The sequence below is a fragment of the Ranitomeya variabilis genome, chromosome 3, assembly GCF_051348905.1.
Source record: "Ranitomeya variabilis isolate aRanVar5 chromosome 3, aRanVar5.hap1, whole genome shotgun sequence".
Taxonomy (NCBI): Eukaryota; Metazoa; Chordata; class Amphibia; order Anura; family Dendrobatidae; genus Ranitomeya; species Ranitomeya variabilis.
Window position 1 is genome coordinate 403215612 of NC_135234.1, and position 19885 is coordinate 403235496.

The 19885-nt window shown below is 39.8% G+C and overlaps 2 protein-coding genes across 2 annotated transcripts in view; one reads left to right on the plus strand and one right to left on the minus strand.

The window, feature by feature from the left end:
* Positions 1–19885, minus strand: part of LOC143816164 (uncharacterized) — a 589616-nt gene that overhangs the window by 368359 nt on the left and 201372 nt on the right. The gene's annotated exons all lie outside the window — the stretch shown is intronic.
* Positions 1–19885, plus strand: part of BRIP1 (BRCA1 interacting DNA helicase 1) — a 554995-nt gene that overhangs the window by 20391 nt on the left and 514719 nt on the right. Inside the window, exons 4-6 of the mRNA XM_077296215.1 lie at positions 5287–5451; positions 10705–10829; positions 11565–11717. Of these exons, the coding sequence (XP_077152330.1) occupies positions 5287–5451; positions 10705–10829; positions 11565–11717 (443 nt within the window). The remainder of the gene's footprint in view (positions 1–5286; positions 5452–10704; positions 10830–11564; positions 11718–19885) is intronic.

Here is a 19885-nt window from a genome sequence, read left to right on the forward strand (position 1 = left end):
AAGCAACATTTTCAGGGAAAACAATTAATTTTTCATTTTCACGGTCCAATGTTTTAAGCATCTATGGGTTCAAAATGCTCACCTCCATGAAGGGTGTAGTTTCCAAAATGGGGTCACTTGGGGGAGGTGGGGTTCTGCTGTTTTGGCACTTTGGGGGCTCTTCAAACACAAGATGATGTTCACAGTTTATTCCGGCCTAATCTGCACTCGAAATGCCAAATAGCGCTCCTTCTTTTCCAAGCCCTTCCGTGCACCCAAACAGTGTAAATTGAAAATTTGAGGCAAAGCAACATTTTTGTGGTAAAAATCTAATTTTTCATTTTAAACGTTCTAAAATTCTGCTAAGCACTAGTGGGTTGAACGTGCTCACCACACCAATAGATAACTTCCTTGATGGGTGTATTTTCCAAAATGGGGTCACTTGTGGGGGTGTCCACTGTTTAGGTACATCACTGACTCTGTAAACAAGACATGGCATCCACTATATTCCAGACAATTTTGCACTCCAAAAGCCAAATGGTGCTACTTTCCTTCCAAGCCCTGCCATCTGCCCAAACAGTAGTTTTCCACCACATCTGTCTACTCAGGAGAAGTTGCACAACCCATGTGAAAATGTAAAACTTGGAACTAAAGCAATATTTTTGTGAGAAAAATAAAACTTTTATTTCTTTCTTCAACACTGCTTTAATTCCTGTGAAGCACCTAAATGGTCAAAACACTTCTTGAATGTGGTTTTGAGCACCTTGAGGGGTGCAGTTTCAAAATGGTCTCACTTTTGGGTATTTTCTGACCCGGTGAAATGCGGGTCTCCTCATCTGGGAATGTGGTTTCCTATATTAAAGGCAAGATATGTGTTGTCATGTTTTTTTTTTTTGTCTTCCCTCTTTCTAAGATTTACTAGGAGGCTACACGTGTTACATTTTATGACAGCTTTGGGAATTATGTGTGTAGGCATCCACCTAATGAGTGGACCGTATATCCTCAGATGTTTTCCTGTAGTGAGGAGATCTTACTGTGACTTGAACCAAACAGGCCCAACACATGCTAAATCTCAAGAGCTGTTGGGAAACATCTGAGATTACATACTCACCTTTCTGCCTTCAAGTTCAATCACATCATAAACAGAAGAATGTCACCCTTTTATTGGTACATTGGGATTTGATATTATGTTCTGTACTGTTATTATCAGGCCCTGCAAGTTCTCTACTTTAACCATTTCAGAACAGTTCTTTTGGCTATGATTAATTGTTGTATATGTTAATATGCTGATTCACAAAGACGTGTAAATGTACTTAGCTAATGAGTCAGTCTAGATTGGCAATGCCAAGGGGGTTTGTCTTTATTTTATGAAGGTTGCCGAACAGCGGTCAATATAAAAAGAAAGAGAAATAACCATAATTTGACATTCAGATCTTATTTTTTTTCAGTGGTCTTGCAAATGGGATCTTATGTGCTTTATCTTTAGCTAATAAGTGACCTTAATAACTGTTCTGTGATGTGATATCTCCTATAAGGCCAGTTTTGGCTGACGTGTTCAAGTGATGTTGTATGTCACATCATCGCTTACTGAATTCTGGAACAACAGTGTTGGAATTGCCGAGGATTTGATGAAGAACATTTTTTTATCATATTGCTTTATGAAAGTTTGTCAAGTTTAATATAATCCCTTTAAACAACTAGAGTGCTTTGGTCCTAAAAAAAACAACCTTTTTTAATTTCATTTTGCATGTGGTGGTATAGCGTTTCTACCTTTTTTTATTTATTTATATTATTTGGTATTATTTTTATTTCTAGGTATGTCTTTTATATTCTCAGGTGAATCCGGCAGGTATGGTTATAGTTTCTGCTGCCGTGTTTGCTCTGTTTTTTTTTTTTTTTGCACTACTTTTTTATGTCTGTGTGTGTGTCTATATCAATTTATATATTTTTTTCTTATTGTAATATGTCCCTATGAGGTAATAAAAAAGCTTTGATGGTCACCTTTTATCTTTTTTTATTTTCATTTTTTTTTCTAACTGGGGCATCAGCAGGAGCCTCAGTTACAAAAGCAAAAAGCCAACTTGAAGTCTTAGTGGGAATATTAGAAATCTGTTTTGCTGGAAACTGCGCTAACCTTTGTTGCACCAAATTTAACAAAGTGATGCATGATGATTGAAAAATTTGGAGCATCTTTAAATATAAAGCTTCTGTCTACAGCTGTATTTCCACTTTTTACATCACCCACCCCATTGGAGAGAGAATTTTTCTTTTTACAATTTTTTTTTAAATTTCATGTTATAAATCTATAAGATAAAGTGCTGCGGAATATGTTGGCGCTATATAAATAAAATTATCATCTAGTTAAAACTTGAATAGTACAGTTTTAACCACAGTCAGCGATCCAAAAATTAACTGGCGATCAAAATATTGTATCTAACCCAGAATAGTATCAATAAAATGTCGGCTTAGCGTAAAAAAAATAAGCTCTCACCAAGCCCTGGATTCTGAAAAATGAAGACGCTACGGGTCTCGGAAAATAAGGCTTTTTTTTTTTTTTTAACAAACTTTGGATTTTTTTCCGCCACTTAATTAAATAAAAAAAAACCCTATACATGAGTCAGCGTACTCGTAATGACCTGAAGAATCATAATCTTAGCAGCTCAGTTTTAGCATTTAGTCAACATGGTAAAAAAACAACAACTGTGGAATAGCACTTCTTTTGCAATTTCACTGCACTTGGAATTTTGTTCCCATTTTCCAATGCACTATATGGTAAAATCAATGGTGACGTTCAAAAGAATGTCTTCCCGGAAAAATCAAGCCCTCACGCGGCCCTATTGCTGGGAAAATAATAAAAACTATGGCTCTAGGAAGAAGGGGAGCAAAAAACGAAAACTCAAAAACGGAAAATCCCAAGATCATGAAGGGGTTAAGGGTGCTATCAAATAAATAATAATAATATTTCCAGTGGTCACCATATGCTGTGTAAGCTGCAAAAGAGAAGGCACTAGCAGTTATAAACAAGTTTTATTTTCTCCTTGGAAAATCAGCTGTCGTCGAGTGCCAGGTACCCAACCTGTCTGCTAGTTTGCAGCCATACATTTATGGTATGTGTTCTCAAACAGGTTAACAAATCCTCAGCTCTGCTAAAACTAAAGGTCATTTTACAACGGCGTTAATCTGTCTGGTACTAATGATAATGATGATGATTGTGTGATGTGAATGGGTTGAGTGACTAAATGATGTGACCTGGCTCTTTTCAGTTTGTTCGTTTTTCATTTTTTCCCTCCCCTTTTTCCAAGAGCCATAACTTTTTTTCCCCGTCCACATAGCCGTATGAGGGCATGTTATTTGGTGGGATAAGTAGTTTTAATTTTGAATTACACCATTGATTTTATCATGTAATGCACTGGAAAGTTGGGAAAAAATTCCAAGTGTGTTGAAATAGCAAAAAAAAGTACAATTTCACAGCTTTTTTTTTATTTACCATGTTCACTATATCGTAAACTGACCTGGTAATATGATTCTCCAGTCTTAAGTTTAATAGCAATAATTGTTCTCATTACCAAATAGCCCTTGATATATAGGCAGCACTTATTATTACATTTAAATGCGAGCTCACAGGTGTCTGGTTTCACAATGGCAACAGCTAGAAGTGACACATGATTATTTATAAAACTTACATTTTTATTAGTAAATCGTCATTAACAACAATTTAACACCAGGAATAGGTGCTAGCAAAAAAAAGAGGCTTGAGCTCAAAATATTCTGATAGCGAAACAGGCAAACGGCAGAATTAGACATATGACCTTATTGTATTCTATTGCAAGCTTAGAGATGTTGCACAGGCTGGTATGGCCAACATTGAAGGTTGATAAATATTCTTTAATCACCAATAGAAGTTTTGGTGTAATAAGCGGTTTGTGCATTAGAGCAGGCCTGAGGGGACTTTTCTGAATGTGGCTATACCAAATACGGTATGTGTATTTTTATTTTAATTGTTTTATTTTTTTAATTGGACAAAATGTTGATGGTTTGAACTTTTTTTGTATTTTTACATACTTTTAAAAAGCTTTCTTTCTCACTTTTTACTGTATTTGTTAGTCCAATTAGGGAACTTTAGGCTGCGATCATCCGATCGCTTGTGCTATTCATAGCACTGCTATGTATAGTTAAAATCATCATCTCCTACAAATGGTAGCTGAAAGCTGGCTTTCACAGAAGTATCGTAATGACGGGTATGGTGGATTTCAGCAGACTCTCGGCTGTCATGGCAACCCATTGGCACCCCACAATCAAGTCGTCACAAGTGTGCTGATGGGTGCATGGAATGGTGCGCCCCCTTGCCGATGCGTGTTAAAGTGAACCTGTCAGCAGGATTGTGCAACCTACAGACAGTCAGGTCTCCAGTGATATACTGATCAAAATGATATCTGGGTTGATGAAATCCATCTTGTGGTTGTTAAATTTTTATTTTCATTTTTTTGTTAATGATATGCTTGTGCTGCCGGGGTGGGCCTCATGTGGTGCTCTAATTAACTATTCATAATGCAGACTGCTGACAGGTCACTGATCCCTCACTGGCCTGCCCCCTAGTTTACATAATGAATATATGTACATACTGCAATAAAAAAAAGCCCTTTTTGCAGGCCGGTGCCAGCCGTGACACCTGCGCTGCAACATCATCGCATGTGTACTGTGTTGTTAATAAATGTGCTTGAGGTTTTCCTGAGGAGTATAAAAATATCAAGTTTAAAATGGTGCCTGCGCAGTAGCAGCTATTGGTGTATATTATTATTATTATTGTTGTTATTATTATCGGTGTATATAGAGGTGATCTGATAGCTGCTATTGTTTACACGATTATCTGTTCATGTAAGCGAACCCCTTACATACTTTGAACTTATTGTAAGAAGATATCATAAGTGAAATTTCTTTAATCCAACTCCAAATTTGCTTAAAATATATTAATTCCACAATTGTTTCCTGCAAAAATACTTCAATACAATATAGACTCTCAAAAGACCAGACACAGTGCACTGAACCATGACAACCCTCAAGGAAATTCAGATGCAAAAAAATGTTTTTTATAATTATGTTTTTTTTATGTGGGTGGTCGGGGTGGAGGGGTTTTTACTCTTGCTATTGAGTGTTCTTGGGTTTCTTATAAAACCTACTTACAGTACATAAACCGGGACATCTCTTTGAGAAAGAAAGATGGCTTGTTTGTCTTTTACATGTTTTGAGCAGGTTCTGAATTCTATATGTTGCATAAAAAATAATTGTGCTTGTATATTTCTCTTATAGGAAAGCCTGTTGACAGTGCAAGTGAAAAAGAATGGAAGAAAGAAGAGCATTCACATTGTAGCTGCACATGTCATTCAAAGACACCCCATTCCAGTGCAGCATCCGCTTCTACATCTGGTGGCAAAGCCGGCTCATCCTCAAGTGGTCTTTTGTCAACTGCAAATGGTAATAGAATTCAATTGCACTTTTGTTAGTACTGAACTGGTTGACATTATCCTTTGCACAGCGCATTCTAACCGCTGTTGCTATTTTTGTTGTTGCAACATTCATACAGGTACAGTTTATGGTGTTGTGAGTTTAGACATTACATATACTTTTATTTAATATCACAATAATTATGACATTTTTTCAAGTTATTCACAAATATCTGGGAAAATGTACATACTCTGTTATGATGGGGCGTGACCTGGCTATGAAGGAGTAAGGACGCGTGTTTCCTCAGCTCCTGTCCCTGGACTGGACACAGACCTCGCCTGGGCTATAAAACTCAAGGTCCTCTCCTTGCCCAAACCCATGAGTCAGCTACTTCTCCCTTATCTCCACATACCGTGGAGTTCAATCCAAGAGCTGTCTCTCCTATCTCCCCTGAGAGGGAAGTTTTCCTTGCAATGCTGACCCCATCCCACACAGATGCCTCTGAGGGAGGTTTACAGGCAGACATCACAGAGACTGACAAAACCTGGGAAGATCTTAGAGCATGCATACGTGCTATCCCTAGCAGGGAGGATATGAAGAACTATGTATCTAGACTGGAATCATTATACAGGGCTGAAGCTGCCTCTATTGGAGGGGAAGTGCAACAACTAACAGAGAGGGTGTCCATCAGAGAAAATAACACAGCTAATGTGGAACAAAAGCTGATCTCTCATGAAAAAGATATTACTTCTCATTCATACCAACTAGAATACTCGACGGATCTTGTGGACGACATTGAAAACAGAGGACTGCGTAACATTATCAGGGTTAGGGGGCTCCCTGAAACAGTGGCTCAGAAAGATCTAGATGAGACTCTAAGATACATTTTCAACTCCATTTTAGGAGCACACCCGGACTCAGAATTAGAATTTGATAGAGCACATAGATCTCTGGGTCCTAGATCCACTCATGAAACCAAACCTCATGATGTAATTTGTCAGGTCCATAGATATAAACAGAAGGAAAGCATTCTACCCAAGGCCCGAAACATGGACTCTATCCTATACAAGGATCATTCGATCCAGCTTATGCAGGACTTATTGCGGTACATGCTTCAAAAAAGAAGGGCCCTGAGACCACTTCTGGAGGTCCTGAGACAGCGAAACATCCCATATTCATAGGGATTCCAGGTCCGTCAGGAGGGAAGCACTCATGTTCTTTGAGGCCCTGGTGACTTATCAGCTTTTATTGCAGAACTGAAGATCCCACCCATGTCCATCACATCAAGGGACTGGCCTGGACTCCCTGGAGGCCCTAACCTGCAATATAACTCTCAGCCACAGAGAGCTCAAAGACGTAAACCTAGAAGGGACTCCAGGATTGGAGGAGACAGTACACATGTTTCTCCCCCTCCTACCCCACCGGACTGAACTTTTCTTTTACGCTCTGCTCTGTTCTGAGATATAAGTTGGTAAAGTTTAGTACTCTTTTTTAGAAAGATTGTCCAACTTGACCCTTGAAGGATTTGTAGCCTGTGACTTTTTCTGAATTAATGTTGTTAACAATTTAATGTTGTTCACACAATTACACTTGGTAGGGTTTGTTTTCTTTTGTCATCTTCAGTGTTCTGCTACACCGGTGGGGTTGGGTGGTGTTAGGCCAGGGGGAGGTGTCCCTTATAGAAAGTCTGCCCCCATACAGGGGATCTACACTCTGCTGTGCAGGTGTGGGATAAATCTTTCCCCTCACTTATTATCAAACTTGCATTTCAGTTCTTTCTTTTTTTATATTCACCTAATACCTTCTTACCTCCCTTTCTAACCCAACCCGTTTTCTATTCCCTTTCTCCCAACCATGGCTTCAATCAAAATAAGTTCTCTTAACATAAGAGGCTTTAATATTCCACAGAAGCGAGTTTTGAACAGCTGACGTGCCCGCAATAGCCGTGGTTGGAATCACGATCCACCCACGGCTGCTAACCAGTTAAATGCCGCTGTCAAACTCTGACAACAGCATTTAAATTGCGCTTCTGGCCATCGGGCCGGAAATATGCATACCGGTGACCCCGTCACGTGATCACAAGTAACCGGTGTGTTGGCATGACAACCTGTTGTCTCCTGGAGACCTCTATGCTTGTCAGTGTCGGCTTGCTGTGAGCACCACCCAGTGGTCGGCAGTCATAGCAAGTCAGTAAATCTGCTATATAGAGGCGATCTGAACATCGCCTCTATGTAGCAGAGCCGATTGGGCTATGGCAACTTCTAGTCTCCTATGGAGACTATTGAAGCATGCCAAAAGTTAAAAAAAAATGTTTTACAAAATAAATATAAAAGTTCAAATGATGCCCCTTTCGCGCCATTAAAAATAAAATCAAACATACACATATTTGGTATCGCCGTGTTCAGAATTGCCCGATCTATCAATAAAAAAAAAGGATTAACCTGATCGCTAAACGGTGTAGCGAGAAAAAAAGTAAAAACGCCAAAATTACATTTATTTGGTCGCCGAGACATTGCAGTAAAATGCAATAAGGGGCGATCAAAAGATCATATCTGCACCAAAATGGTATCATTAAAAACATCAGCTCGGCGCACAAAAAATAAGTCCTCACTCAACCCAAGATCACAAAAAATGGAGACGCTACGGCTATCGGAAAATGGCGCAAAGTGTTTTGTTTTTTTTAAATTATTTTTTCAACACTTAGGTAGTAAAGAACCTAGACAAGTTTGGTGTCTATCAACCCGTAATGACCTGGGGAATCATAATGGCAGGTCAGTTTGAGCATTTAGCGAACCTAGTAAAAAAGCCAAACGAAAAAACAAACAAGTGTGGGATTTCACTTATTTTGCAATTTCACCGCACTTGGAATTTTTTTCCCGTTTTCTAGTACATGACATAGTAAAACCTATGGTGTCGTTCAAAAGTACAGCTCGTCCCGCAAAAAAACAAGCAGCACGGTCAGTGATTCCAAGACATTGGAAAGCATCTCATACTCACCTAATGTCGGAATGGTTTGCCGAGATGGTTAATATTTGTAGGATGGAAGAACTCACAGCTGAAAGCTCTGGACACGGTGATGGATTTAGGAGATTGTGGAGTGACTGGATCCTGTTTCAGGACACGGTGGATTTTTATAAATTATTCGAGTAAATGGACTGTTCTCACATGAGGTGTTTCTGGGTTGGTGCTGTGTGCTTACCTCAAGATTGTTGCCTCATTTCCTTCATCTTCCCCTCACCCCCTTTTTCCATACCCCTTCTCCCTTTTAACCCCCCTCTTCCCCTCTTTTTTTTTTTCACTTCCTTCTTTCTACTTATAGTTCTATACTATATAATGTTGGAATTTTCAGAATAATTCTTCATTTGCTAATATGAATATTTTGGTCATTTTTTTTTTATGCAGCTGCAATGTTGACCGACCTGTTTATATTTCTGCATGAATACTGTTATCTTTACAAGCTTCGTTTAGTCCTGCGTGATTTATTGGATCATAATATATTTGGTCGATTGTTGTGTTTTCACTACTGATTAATAAAAGCAAATTGAACATGTCCTGTTATCACATAAGAATGTTTCTAGAATAAGTTACTGTATATCTTTAGTTCCCAGGTGCTGCATTGGAAGGAACAGTAATATTGCCAACATTCTAGGTCTAGGTGTTTGATCCGTGTTCATACATCTATACTAAAAAATGTACATGATCAAATACAGTTTCCTAGGTTTATAATAGAAATGTATCTGTAAAAAATGGATGCCACTCAGATGTTTTTTTTACGCACCCATAGACTTGAATAGGTGAGTCTCATCGGAGACTTGGAAGAGAATAGTGCACGCTGTGATTACTCTCTCATGAACAGCAGGGCCGAGAAAAAATGATTCATCTGAACAGCCCTATTGAATAACATGAGTTAGTATGCTTTCGTGTACTGTGCGATTAAAAATCAAATGGCACACGTCCGATTTATACGCTCGTCTGCATGAGCCCTTATAGCTAGCTTTAGAATGAAGCTTTCTTTAAGGTTCTTAATTCCATCCTATTGGTAGCACACAAGTTGTTGTCTACAATTTTCGTAATTGTAACCATTTAATATTGTATTACTTGAAGAAGTTGGCCACTACTTTACATGTCCCTTTCATGTGAACTAACTGATCTAGAGACGCACTTTACTAAATACCTTGTTGTTTCAAATCCTTCTGCAACCTGACCTTCATTCCTAGTCACATTATCCCTGCTTAAGACTTTCCTGGCTTCCAGCAATATGACAACATCTTCTCAGTTCCGGGCTCTGGAAACTGATGGGTGGGCATGGTTAGCAGTATGGTATGAGTGGGTGGGTCTCCATTCAGCTGGGCTCACATTGTTCCTGTGCATGCTGCTGCAGACACAGCTCTTCCTGCAGACCCAGCTCTCCCTTGTATCTGTACATATATAGCAGAGTCTATATACATGTACACACATTGCTATATACCCTGTGTAAGGTATATACACCCTTCTATATACTGTTTATTATATGAATACATTCAATTCTCTTACCGCATTCGTCTACCTATCCATCCCATCCATCAGTCAGTCAGTCAGTCAGTGATGGGGAGTATGAGATAATCTTTATTGCCAGGTCTGCTGTTCTGGTGCTTTGTTTATTACTTCTATTCCCTGTAACAGTTTCCTGTACAGGAGATCATGTTGAAGATGTGTGTGACCGTGAGGGAGGAGTGGGAAGGGTTTAAGCAGAGTAATGGAGGTGTGCTCACTCCTGGCTTGCAGCCCACACAAGGAGTGATGGAAAATGTAGTCACAAGGAAGCAGAGCATTCTGAAGAGGAAGTGATGGCTGTGAGAGCAGAGCTGGGGCCAAAGACAGGAAGTGAAGCAGAATAGAAGAAAACTACTTGAAACTTGGCAAAAAATGTACATGGAGATTTTTAGGGGCATCATCCTTTAGCATTTATGGCAAAACAGAAACTGAGTCAGGGCAGTGGACAACATCTTTAAAATTAGTTGTTCTTGTAAGCCTGCATTTACTTGTCTGTGTTTCTTCGGATCATGATTTCTACATGGTCATTGGTCTCCGGACCTGAACTCATATATATGCATATGAGGCTGTTGAGTTCTGGTCAGGGATGCCACAGCTGGTCCAGATACCATGGTCTGTACTCTGACTGTGAAACACAGACGTGATTACAGCCTAAGAGCAGTATGGTTGTAGTGAATCATGATGATGTGTATGTTACATGTTTTCAGTGTTTTAAAGTCAAAATAATTATATATTCTGTGTTATTTGTAGAATCCTTCAGTGGCCAGCTTTCACTTTCTTCAAAGTTATCTGCAATGAAAAAAGCTTCCACTGAAGACGATGATGATTTTCAAGCTGATAGAAAACGAAGCCGCGCTTCTCCCAGTGAGCAGCAGGTAATAATCATAGTATTCACAGGAAAGTATTCAATAAATGTATTACTTTCTTTCTTGATTACTTGTGGTTTACTCAGGTCACGCCACACCTCATTTGTCATATTTAGTTACTACTCCCAATTATAAATGGCCTTATCATTGCTCTGCACATTGATGTGTCAGAGAGACTAACGACTTTGGATTTGACAATGGATAGTTAATTACCACAGCCTATATGTTAATTGTTACTCCCTTAACAGTTATTTTCCTAATGTTTAATTAATATAAAAACTGACACTTGGGTTACAGTGAGTTTTACAATAACTTACAATTGGACAATCGTTTCCCATTGTCACTTGCTATGATACTTTTTAGTGTACAAATATAATAAAATATGTGTTCATTTAAAACTTTGCCATGCTTGTTCAAAGATGGCGCTGGCCTATTCTCCTATATTCATTGAAAATGCATGCCAAGAAGCAGCTGTCAGCCCACAGCTGTATGAAGTCTATCGCCATTTCTTGTATAAAACGTACTCATTGCTCACTGCTTTAATTGTGAAGCTGGTTGTTTGACTGTAGAAGTTTATTCTTTGTTCCTTTTGAGCAGTATATCTTTCCAAATAGTACAGTATATCCTCATGCATTATCATGATTTGGGCAAATGCAAAGGCCAACTTCTGATTAGACTTAAGTTAGGGTTTTATGTGACATGTCAACCATATGATTACAAATCTGACAATTACTTATTTGGCAGATGCGAAAGCGACCCTGCTTTGAGAAAGGCGTACAGTTTATTGATGAAGATGAAAATAATGGCAACAGCAGTTTAGCCAATACTTTTTACAAACAGCAAAAATCTGCTGTTCCACATGCCTCAGATGATTCGGCGCCGCCTTCTTTAAAGCAGGTTAGTAGCAACTTTCAAATACTGAATCCTCAAAGAGTATAATTAGTCTGCTCCTTATGAAGCGACAGCTGTTACATCTTTTGCACGTTCATAGATGATTAAAATCATCAGCAAACCAAACTGGTTGGCCTCAATGATTCCTTTTGGTCAAAAATTTGAATAAAATGGACCTTCTGCCACCTTTTTTACATCTAATGTCGCATTTACTTCTTTTAGCTACAAATTGCAAGTGCAGGAATGTATGTGTCTCTCTTGTTCTCTATTTTATTCTATTGCTTTTGGTGATAAATGAAAGTCATGTTTATTCATAGTTTTGTTACCAAGCTATGAAATAGAATTAAAGAATTTAAAAAAGTGCCTGAATATCTTGCATGATGGCACCAGAGGGTGCTGTAGGCTGTGTTATGTTAGATTGTCTTTGTGTTGCAAAGCCAATCGACCAGTCTTTGCATGGACACTAGATATTTAACATAATAATTGATATGATATTTGACAGTGTGTGTTTTTTTGCCTTGTGTGTATTTGTTTTGGTGATTTTAAGTTTTTTCTATACCACTTTTAACTGGCAATTCATAAACTGCATTTGATACGTGGAGAGATGTCTTAAGTTTACTTGATTTCCCTTGTAATTTGTCTACTAAATTATAGGAAATGATCACGTGTAAATCTATTTGGCTGCCTTCAGCTGCATTGATATCAGAATATGCTCATTTGGTGTACTGAAGCTGGCAGTAAAAGGGTCACTGTCTGTGTCTTCCTCTGAGTATTGGTCTTATCAGAACAATCTCCTGTAGCAGACTTGTCAGAGCCTCATTTCACCTGTAATGGAATTTAGATTTACCCGTATTTTCCGGCGTACAAGACGACTTTTTAACCCCTCAAAATCTTCTTAAAAGTCGGGGGTCGTCTTGTACGCCGGGAATCGCCTTGTACGCCGGGTGTATATGGTGGGTGGGGGGGGGGGAGTGATCCTGATGACGACGAGGGGGCGTCTCACAGGAAAGTGAGTATCCCCCATTACCTTATCATAGCGCTGCAGCGTGGGGTCTCTGTGCTGGGAGCGGCGGCTGCTGTGCTGTGCTGTGGCGGCTCCTCTTCTGCAGTGTGGGGCCTCTGGTGCTGTGGGGCGGTGGCAGCGGTGGCGTATCTTCATGCAGTCGGGGCTCCTCCGGCATCTCAAAGCCTAGAAGCCCCGCCGGCAACTCCATCGGTGTAATGCGCTGGCCTCCGGGAAAATGGCCGCTGCTTAGATTCAGATCTCGTGTCCCGAGATTTCGGGACGAGATCTGAATCTGAGCATGCACAGCCCCCAGCGGCCGGGCCACCGCATCGCACCTATTGAGCTGGCTCCGGGAAAATGGCCGCTGCTCAGATTCAGATCTCGTCTCCCGAGATCTCGGGACGAGATCTGAATCTGAGCAGCGGCCATTTTCCCGGAGGCCACCTGACCGCATTGTACCGATGGAGTTGCCGGCGGGGCTTCCAGGCTGAGATGCCGGAGGAGCCCCGACTGCATGAAGATACGCCGCCGCCACTGCCCCACAGCACCAGAGGCCCCACACTGCAGAAGAGGAGCCGCCACAGCACAGCAGCCGCCGCTCCCAGCACAGAGACCCCACGCTGCAGCGCTATGATAAGGTAATGGGGGATACTCACTTTCCTGTGAGACGCCCCCTCGTCCTCATCAGGATCACTCCCCCCCCCCCCAAAAGGCACATATTCACCGGCCCTATAAGACGACATACGGTGTATAAGAAGACCCCCAACTTTTAAGAAGATTTTATTTTTTAACTGGTAAAGTTGGGGGGTCGTCTTATACGCCCAGTCGTCTTATACGCCGGAAAATACGGTACTTCAACAAGTTCTCATCATGTCCCCTCATAGTAATACCTATATATAATATGTTTACAGTGGGTACGGAAAGTATTCAGACCCCTTTAAATTTTTCACTCCGAGGATCCCCAAATTCAGGTGTGAAAAACTTGTTGCATCATTCCCAAGAAGACTAATGGCTGTACTAGCTCAAAAGGGTGCTTCTACTCCATACCAAGCAAAGGGTCTGAATACTTATGACCATGTGATATTTCAGTTTTTCTTTTTAAATAAATGTTCAAAAATTACTACATTTCTGTTTTTTTTCAGTCAAGATGAGGTGCAGATTGTACATTAATGAGAAAAAAATGAACTTTTTTGAATTTACCAAATGGCTGCAATGAAACAAAGAGTGAAAAATTTAAAGGGGTCTGAATACTTCCGTACCCTCTGTATATGTGTGTGTGCATATATTACACAGGTCAACAAAAAAAAAAATTTTTTCTGGTGTCCAAAATATTTTAATGAATTTGGGGTATTGTTGGGGTGCTGATTCTGAATATGTCATCAGTTTTGCCAGATTGGCTCAAGTTTTTGACATTTTTGGTATCTTATTTATAGCACTTGTTGGTAAATGCATCATCTCATTAATTTATTTGGATTAGTACTTGAACTGAGCAGTTCTCAATATAGTTTTGTGTTAATTAGTGTTCTAAAAGTTTGTTCATAGCTTGATTTTTGCACTAACTTTATGTTGTTGTCTGTTTTCCAGTGAAAAGCATGAACTCATCAAGAAGAAGTTGTCTTAACGATCCAGACTCATTCTGTTACATTTGTGGTGAATACACACTGCCAAAACATAGAAGAAACATAACCGACTTCGTAAAAAAAGTATATTTTGCCTATTTTGGGGTTATGCTTGGGGACCAAGACAAGTTTTGGGCACCACACATAGTGTGCAAAGCATGTATCGAATTATTACGAAAATGGAGCAAAGGACAAAGAAAAAGCTTCAAATTTGGTGTTCCAATGGTGTGGAGAGAGCCAAAAAATCATCATGATGACTGTTATTTCTGTGCAGTGCAAGTGCAAGGATTCAATAAGCATAAGAAACGAAAATGGGAGTAACATGGAATCTGCAAGAAGGCCTGTCCCTCATTGTGAAGATGTGCCTGTACCTGTGTTTACCATAAATAACAGTCATCATGATGATTTTTTGGCTCTCTCTACACCATTGGAACACCAAATTTGAAGCTTTTTCTTTGTCCTTTGCTCCATTTTCGTAATAATTCGATACATGCTTTGCACACTATGTGTGGTGCCCAAAACTTGTCTTGGTCCCCAAGCATAACCCCAAAATAGGCAAAATACACTTTTTTTTACGAAGTCTGTTATGTTTCTTCTATGTTTTGGCAGTGTGTATTTACCACAAATGTAACAGAATGAGTCTGGATCGTTAAGACAACTTCTTCTTGATGAGTTCATGCTTTTCACTGGAAAACAGACAACAACATAAAGTTAGTGCAAAAATCAAGCTATGAACAAACTTTTAGAACACTAATTAACACAAAACTATATTGAGAACTGCTCAGTTCAAGTACTAATCCAAATAAATTAATGAGATGATGCGTCGCATTTACCAACAAGTGCTATAAATAAGATACCAAAAATCTCAAAAACTTGAGCCAATCTGGCAAAACTGATGACATATTCAGAATCAGCACCCCAAAAATACCCTAAATTCGATGAAATATCTTTGGCACCAAAAATGCTGTTGACCAGTGTTATATATACCGTATATACTCGTGTATAAGCTGAGATTTTGAGCACATTTTTTTGTGCTGAAAACGCCCCTGTCGGCTTATACACGAGTCAATTGTCATAGAAAGCCTGCTGGGGAGGGGGAGCGGTGGAGCAGAAGACATCATACTCACCCTCCTCATGCCATCGCTGCATCTCCGTCCCTGCATCTCTTCCTGTGCTGAGTGGTCACCTGGTACCGCTCATTAAGGTAATGAATATGCATGCGTCTCCACTCCTATAGGCGTGGAGGGCATATTCATTACCGTAATGAGCGGCACCATTTGACCCCTCAGCACAGGTGAGCTGCCGCGCAACGGACAACGGAGATGCAGGGACAGAGGTACAGCGAGGAGGGTGTGTAGGATGGGGGAGGGTGAACCATGCATACAGACGGGACCTGGGGAGCTGAGCCATACATACAGATTGGGACCGGGGGAGCTGAGCCATACATACAGATGGGACCAGGGGAGCCGAGCCATGCATACAGATGGGAGTGGGGGAGCCGAGCCATGCATACAGATGGGACCGGGGGAGCAGAGCCATGCATGCAGACGGGACCAGAGGAGCTGAGCAGTGCATACAGACGGGACCAGGGGAGCCAAGCAATGAATACAGACGGAACCGGGGGAGCCGAGCCATGCATACAGATGGGACCGGGGAAGCCGAGCCATACATACAGATGGGACCGGGGAGCCGAGCCATGCATATAGACGGGACCGGGGGAGCCGATCCATGCATACAGATGGGACCGGGGGAGCCGAGCCATGCATACAGACGCGATTAGGGGAGCCATGCATACAGATGGGACTGGGGAAACCATGCATACAACAGGGGGAGCCACACATAGCAGGACAGGATGGGGGCAGCCACACATACCAGGACAGGATAGGGGCAGCCACACATAGCAGGACAGGGATGAGGGGACAATGCATACCAGGCTTATACTCGAGTCAATAAGCTTACCCAGTTTTTCGTGGCAAAATTGGGTGCCTCGGCTTATACTCAGGTCGGTTTATACTCGAGTATATATGGTAACTTTTAAACAAAAGCAATGTTACCAGTGTGATATGTAATAGGTGCTTTTTGCGTTCCTGATCTCACTGCAGAGCTGTGTTTGATTATAACTGACACAGGACAACATTAAACACAATTGCAGGTTCCTCTCAGTTCTCCAGATTCCATCTCAAAAGCAGCCAGTGTTGCAATACAGCACAGCTGTGAGAGCTGCAGCAAATTTGTTTCTAAGGGGACAAAGTCCCTTTCGTATAAAATAGGCTCTGGAGGCAGATTCTTATGCAGATCAGCGTCCGGCCCATAGATCTTAACAGCTCGTTTAAATTATAAGAAAAGCTTGGATTTCTCTGTAATAAGACATTGGATCGCAGATATCAAAGTGTCATTTTATTCAGCTTCCTATAACCTACATGCCCTTAGGAGGGTTTATTCTACTCACAGATTCCCTTTAAGGTATACTATACATAGTGAGGAGTCTGACAAGCCTGCTCATAACTGCGGACCTTTTCTCTGCCAATGTCAGATCTCCAAATTAGTATGTTCTGTTATCAATGCAGCTGAAATTAAGCAAATAGACTGGAAAATGCAGTAGATCAGAAGACATTTACGGTATATACAATATCTTTTTAGAAATGAAGGCAAATCACCTAATAAAGTGCTTTGCACATTTTCTTAACATGTCTATGCTGGATGAAATGATTAAGAAAAATGAATTCTTAGTTACTCTTTAAGGGTTCTTCCTTTTGCTAATAAATGAGCCAAATCTGAAGTAATCTGTTGCTATCTCCTCCTATAGAAGGGGACATTGTGGAAAAAAATTATGCAGATGCAAATCAGCTTGATTATCAAATTTATTGCTGCTCGCCTTTGATTTCTAACCCCTTACAAATATTGGTTATACTATGTTGGCTCCCTGCATTTGATGCGGGCTCAACAACTGAGCCATGTCTTTGTGGCCATCATCTACGTCTAACAAATGTGAAGGCAGCAGAGCGGAGCCCATGGCTAATAACCTATTAAAAGCCACTGTCAGACTGAGACAGCGGCGTTTACAACGCACAGCCCAGAGTAAACCATAGATTATCATGAAAACCAAGGGTTTGCAGAAGACTCCATGCCTGTTGATGGTACTCCTATGAAACCCAGTCTGTGGCTGGTATTCATAGGAAATCATTTTTGCTATGCACAGCAGGACTGTAAAAAGAAAAAAAAAAAGGTTTTTGAACATATGAAAACATTTAAAAAAAAAATCTACCGTAACTGTACAACTCATACCTGTTTTCCCCCATTAAAAATAAAAAATTAAAAGCAAAAAATTCACGTGGTATAGCTGTGTGGAAAAGTACAATCACGGAAAATATAAAATTAATTTAATGGTGTAATGTGAGAAAAAAATTAAAACTATGGTTCTTCGGTCACTGTAACACAAAAATTAAAAAAAATTTAGTTAGAGGTGATCAAAACATTATAGCTATCCCTATCCCAAAATGGTAACAATACGAATATCAGCTCATGAAGCAAAAAACGAACACTCACAAAGCCCCATCGAAAAAAAAATAACTTTACAGGTCTCAGATAACTGAAACACAAATGACTTTTTCTTATGAATGTCACTGTTTTTTTTTTCACCACTTAACCCCTTCACGACGTTGGGATTTTCAGATTTTGCATTTTGTTTTCTCCATTTCTTCCCAGAGCCATAACTTTTTTTTTTTTTCCGTCAATGTGGCCATGTGAGGGCCTATTTTTAGTGTGACAAGTTGTACTTTTGAACAACACCATTGATTTTACCATATAATGTACTGGGAAATGGGAAAAAACATTGCAAATGCAGTGAAATTGCAAAAAACGTTGCAATTGAACAATTTTTTTTACCATGTTCACTAAATGCTAAAACTGACCTTTAATTTTGATTCCCCTGGTCATTACGAGTTTGCAGATATTAACATGTATAATTTCTTTTTTATTTAAGTGATGAAAAAAAATCCAAAGTTTGTAAAAAAATAAATAAATAAAAATAAATAAATAAATAAATAAACATAAAATAAATAAGTGGCGCCATTTCCCGAGACTCATAGCATCTACATTTTTCAGGATCTGGGACTTGGACAGGGCTTATTTTTTGTCCACCGAGCTGATGTTTTTACTGATACCATTTGGGATGTTTTGATCGCCTGTTATTTCATTTTATTGCAATGTTGTGGCAACTGAAAAAAGCATAATTCTGGCGTTTTGATTTTTGCAGTTACACCATTTACCTATCGGATTAATTATTTTTATATTTTGATAGATTGGGCGTTTCTGAACTCGGCAATACCAAATATGTGTATTTTTAATCTTTTTTTATTGTTTTATTTCAAATGTGGTAAAAGGGGGATGATTTGAACTTATATTTTTTAGTTATATTTTTTAAAACTTTTTTTCTGCTTTTTACCTGCTTTAGTAGTTTTCTTAGGAGAATTAAAGGTGCGATGTTGTGATCACTTGTTCTACACACAGACCTGGTAATGTGTAGCGCAATTCATCATCTGCTATGAACGCCGGCTATAGCACGGGGGTCTTATGCAGATCCTTGGTTGTCATGCCAACCCATTGGCGCCCCGCGATCATGTGACAGGGATGCCGATGGGCAGGTTTGTGATGCGCTTACAGCTTGCACATGTTAAATGTCTCTGTCAGAGATTGGCAGTGGAATATAACATGTTAACAGCCCCATGTGGATCGCGAATGAACACTTAAAAAAAAAAAAAAAAAACCCCAAAAACAATTGTGGAGTTTTTTTTTTTGCTGCAATTTTGACGCACTTGTAATATTTTCTCACTTTCCAGTACGTCATACGCTAAAATGGATTCAGCCTTTCAAAAGTATAAGGCTATGTTCACACGTGGTGTTTTTGCAGCTTTTTTTTTCCACAGCAAACCTGCTCTCTTGACTTTATGGAAGCTGCAGAAATAAGCAGATTTTGCTTGTTTTTTTCTTGCTGTGTTTTTGCTGCATTTTTGTCATGTTACATTTGTCTTTTGTGCATGCTGATAAAGTTTGGTGAAAAAAAAATCATGTTCTACTTCATAAAGTTTTGGCACAAAAAATAAAGCATTACTTTCAATGGGTGAAAAACGCTGAAAGTGACACGCTCTATTCTGCAAAGACCAAGAAAAGCACAAAATACTGAGGACAAAAAGAAACAAGCTATGTGCATGAGATTTCTGAAATCTCATAGACATTGCTGGTACTGTAAAACACACCTGAAAATTTGCATTAAAAAACGCAGCAAAAACGTCACTTGTGAACATACCTTAACTCGTCCCACAAAAAAGAAGCATTCATATGGCTAACGACTGAAATCTAAAAAAGTTATCGCTCCAGGAAGAAGGTGAGGGAAAAAGGAAAGGGCAAAAACTGAAATTGCCATGTCGGGAAAGGATTAAAATCTACACATTTCTGAGTGATTAGCTGCGATTGTTTTCAGAACCGGGCTGGCTTTGCTTGTGGGTGCCATTTCAGCTGTAGCATTTGATCTCAGCCAAACAATTACGCAA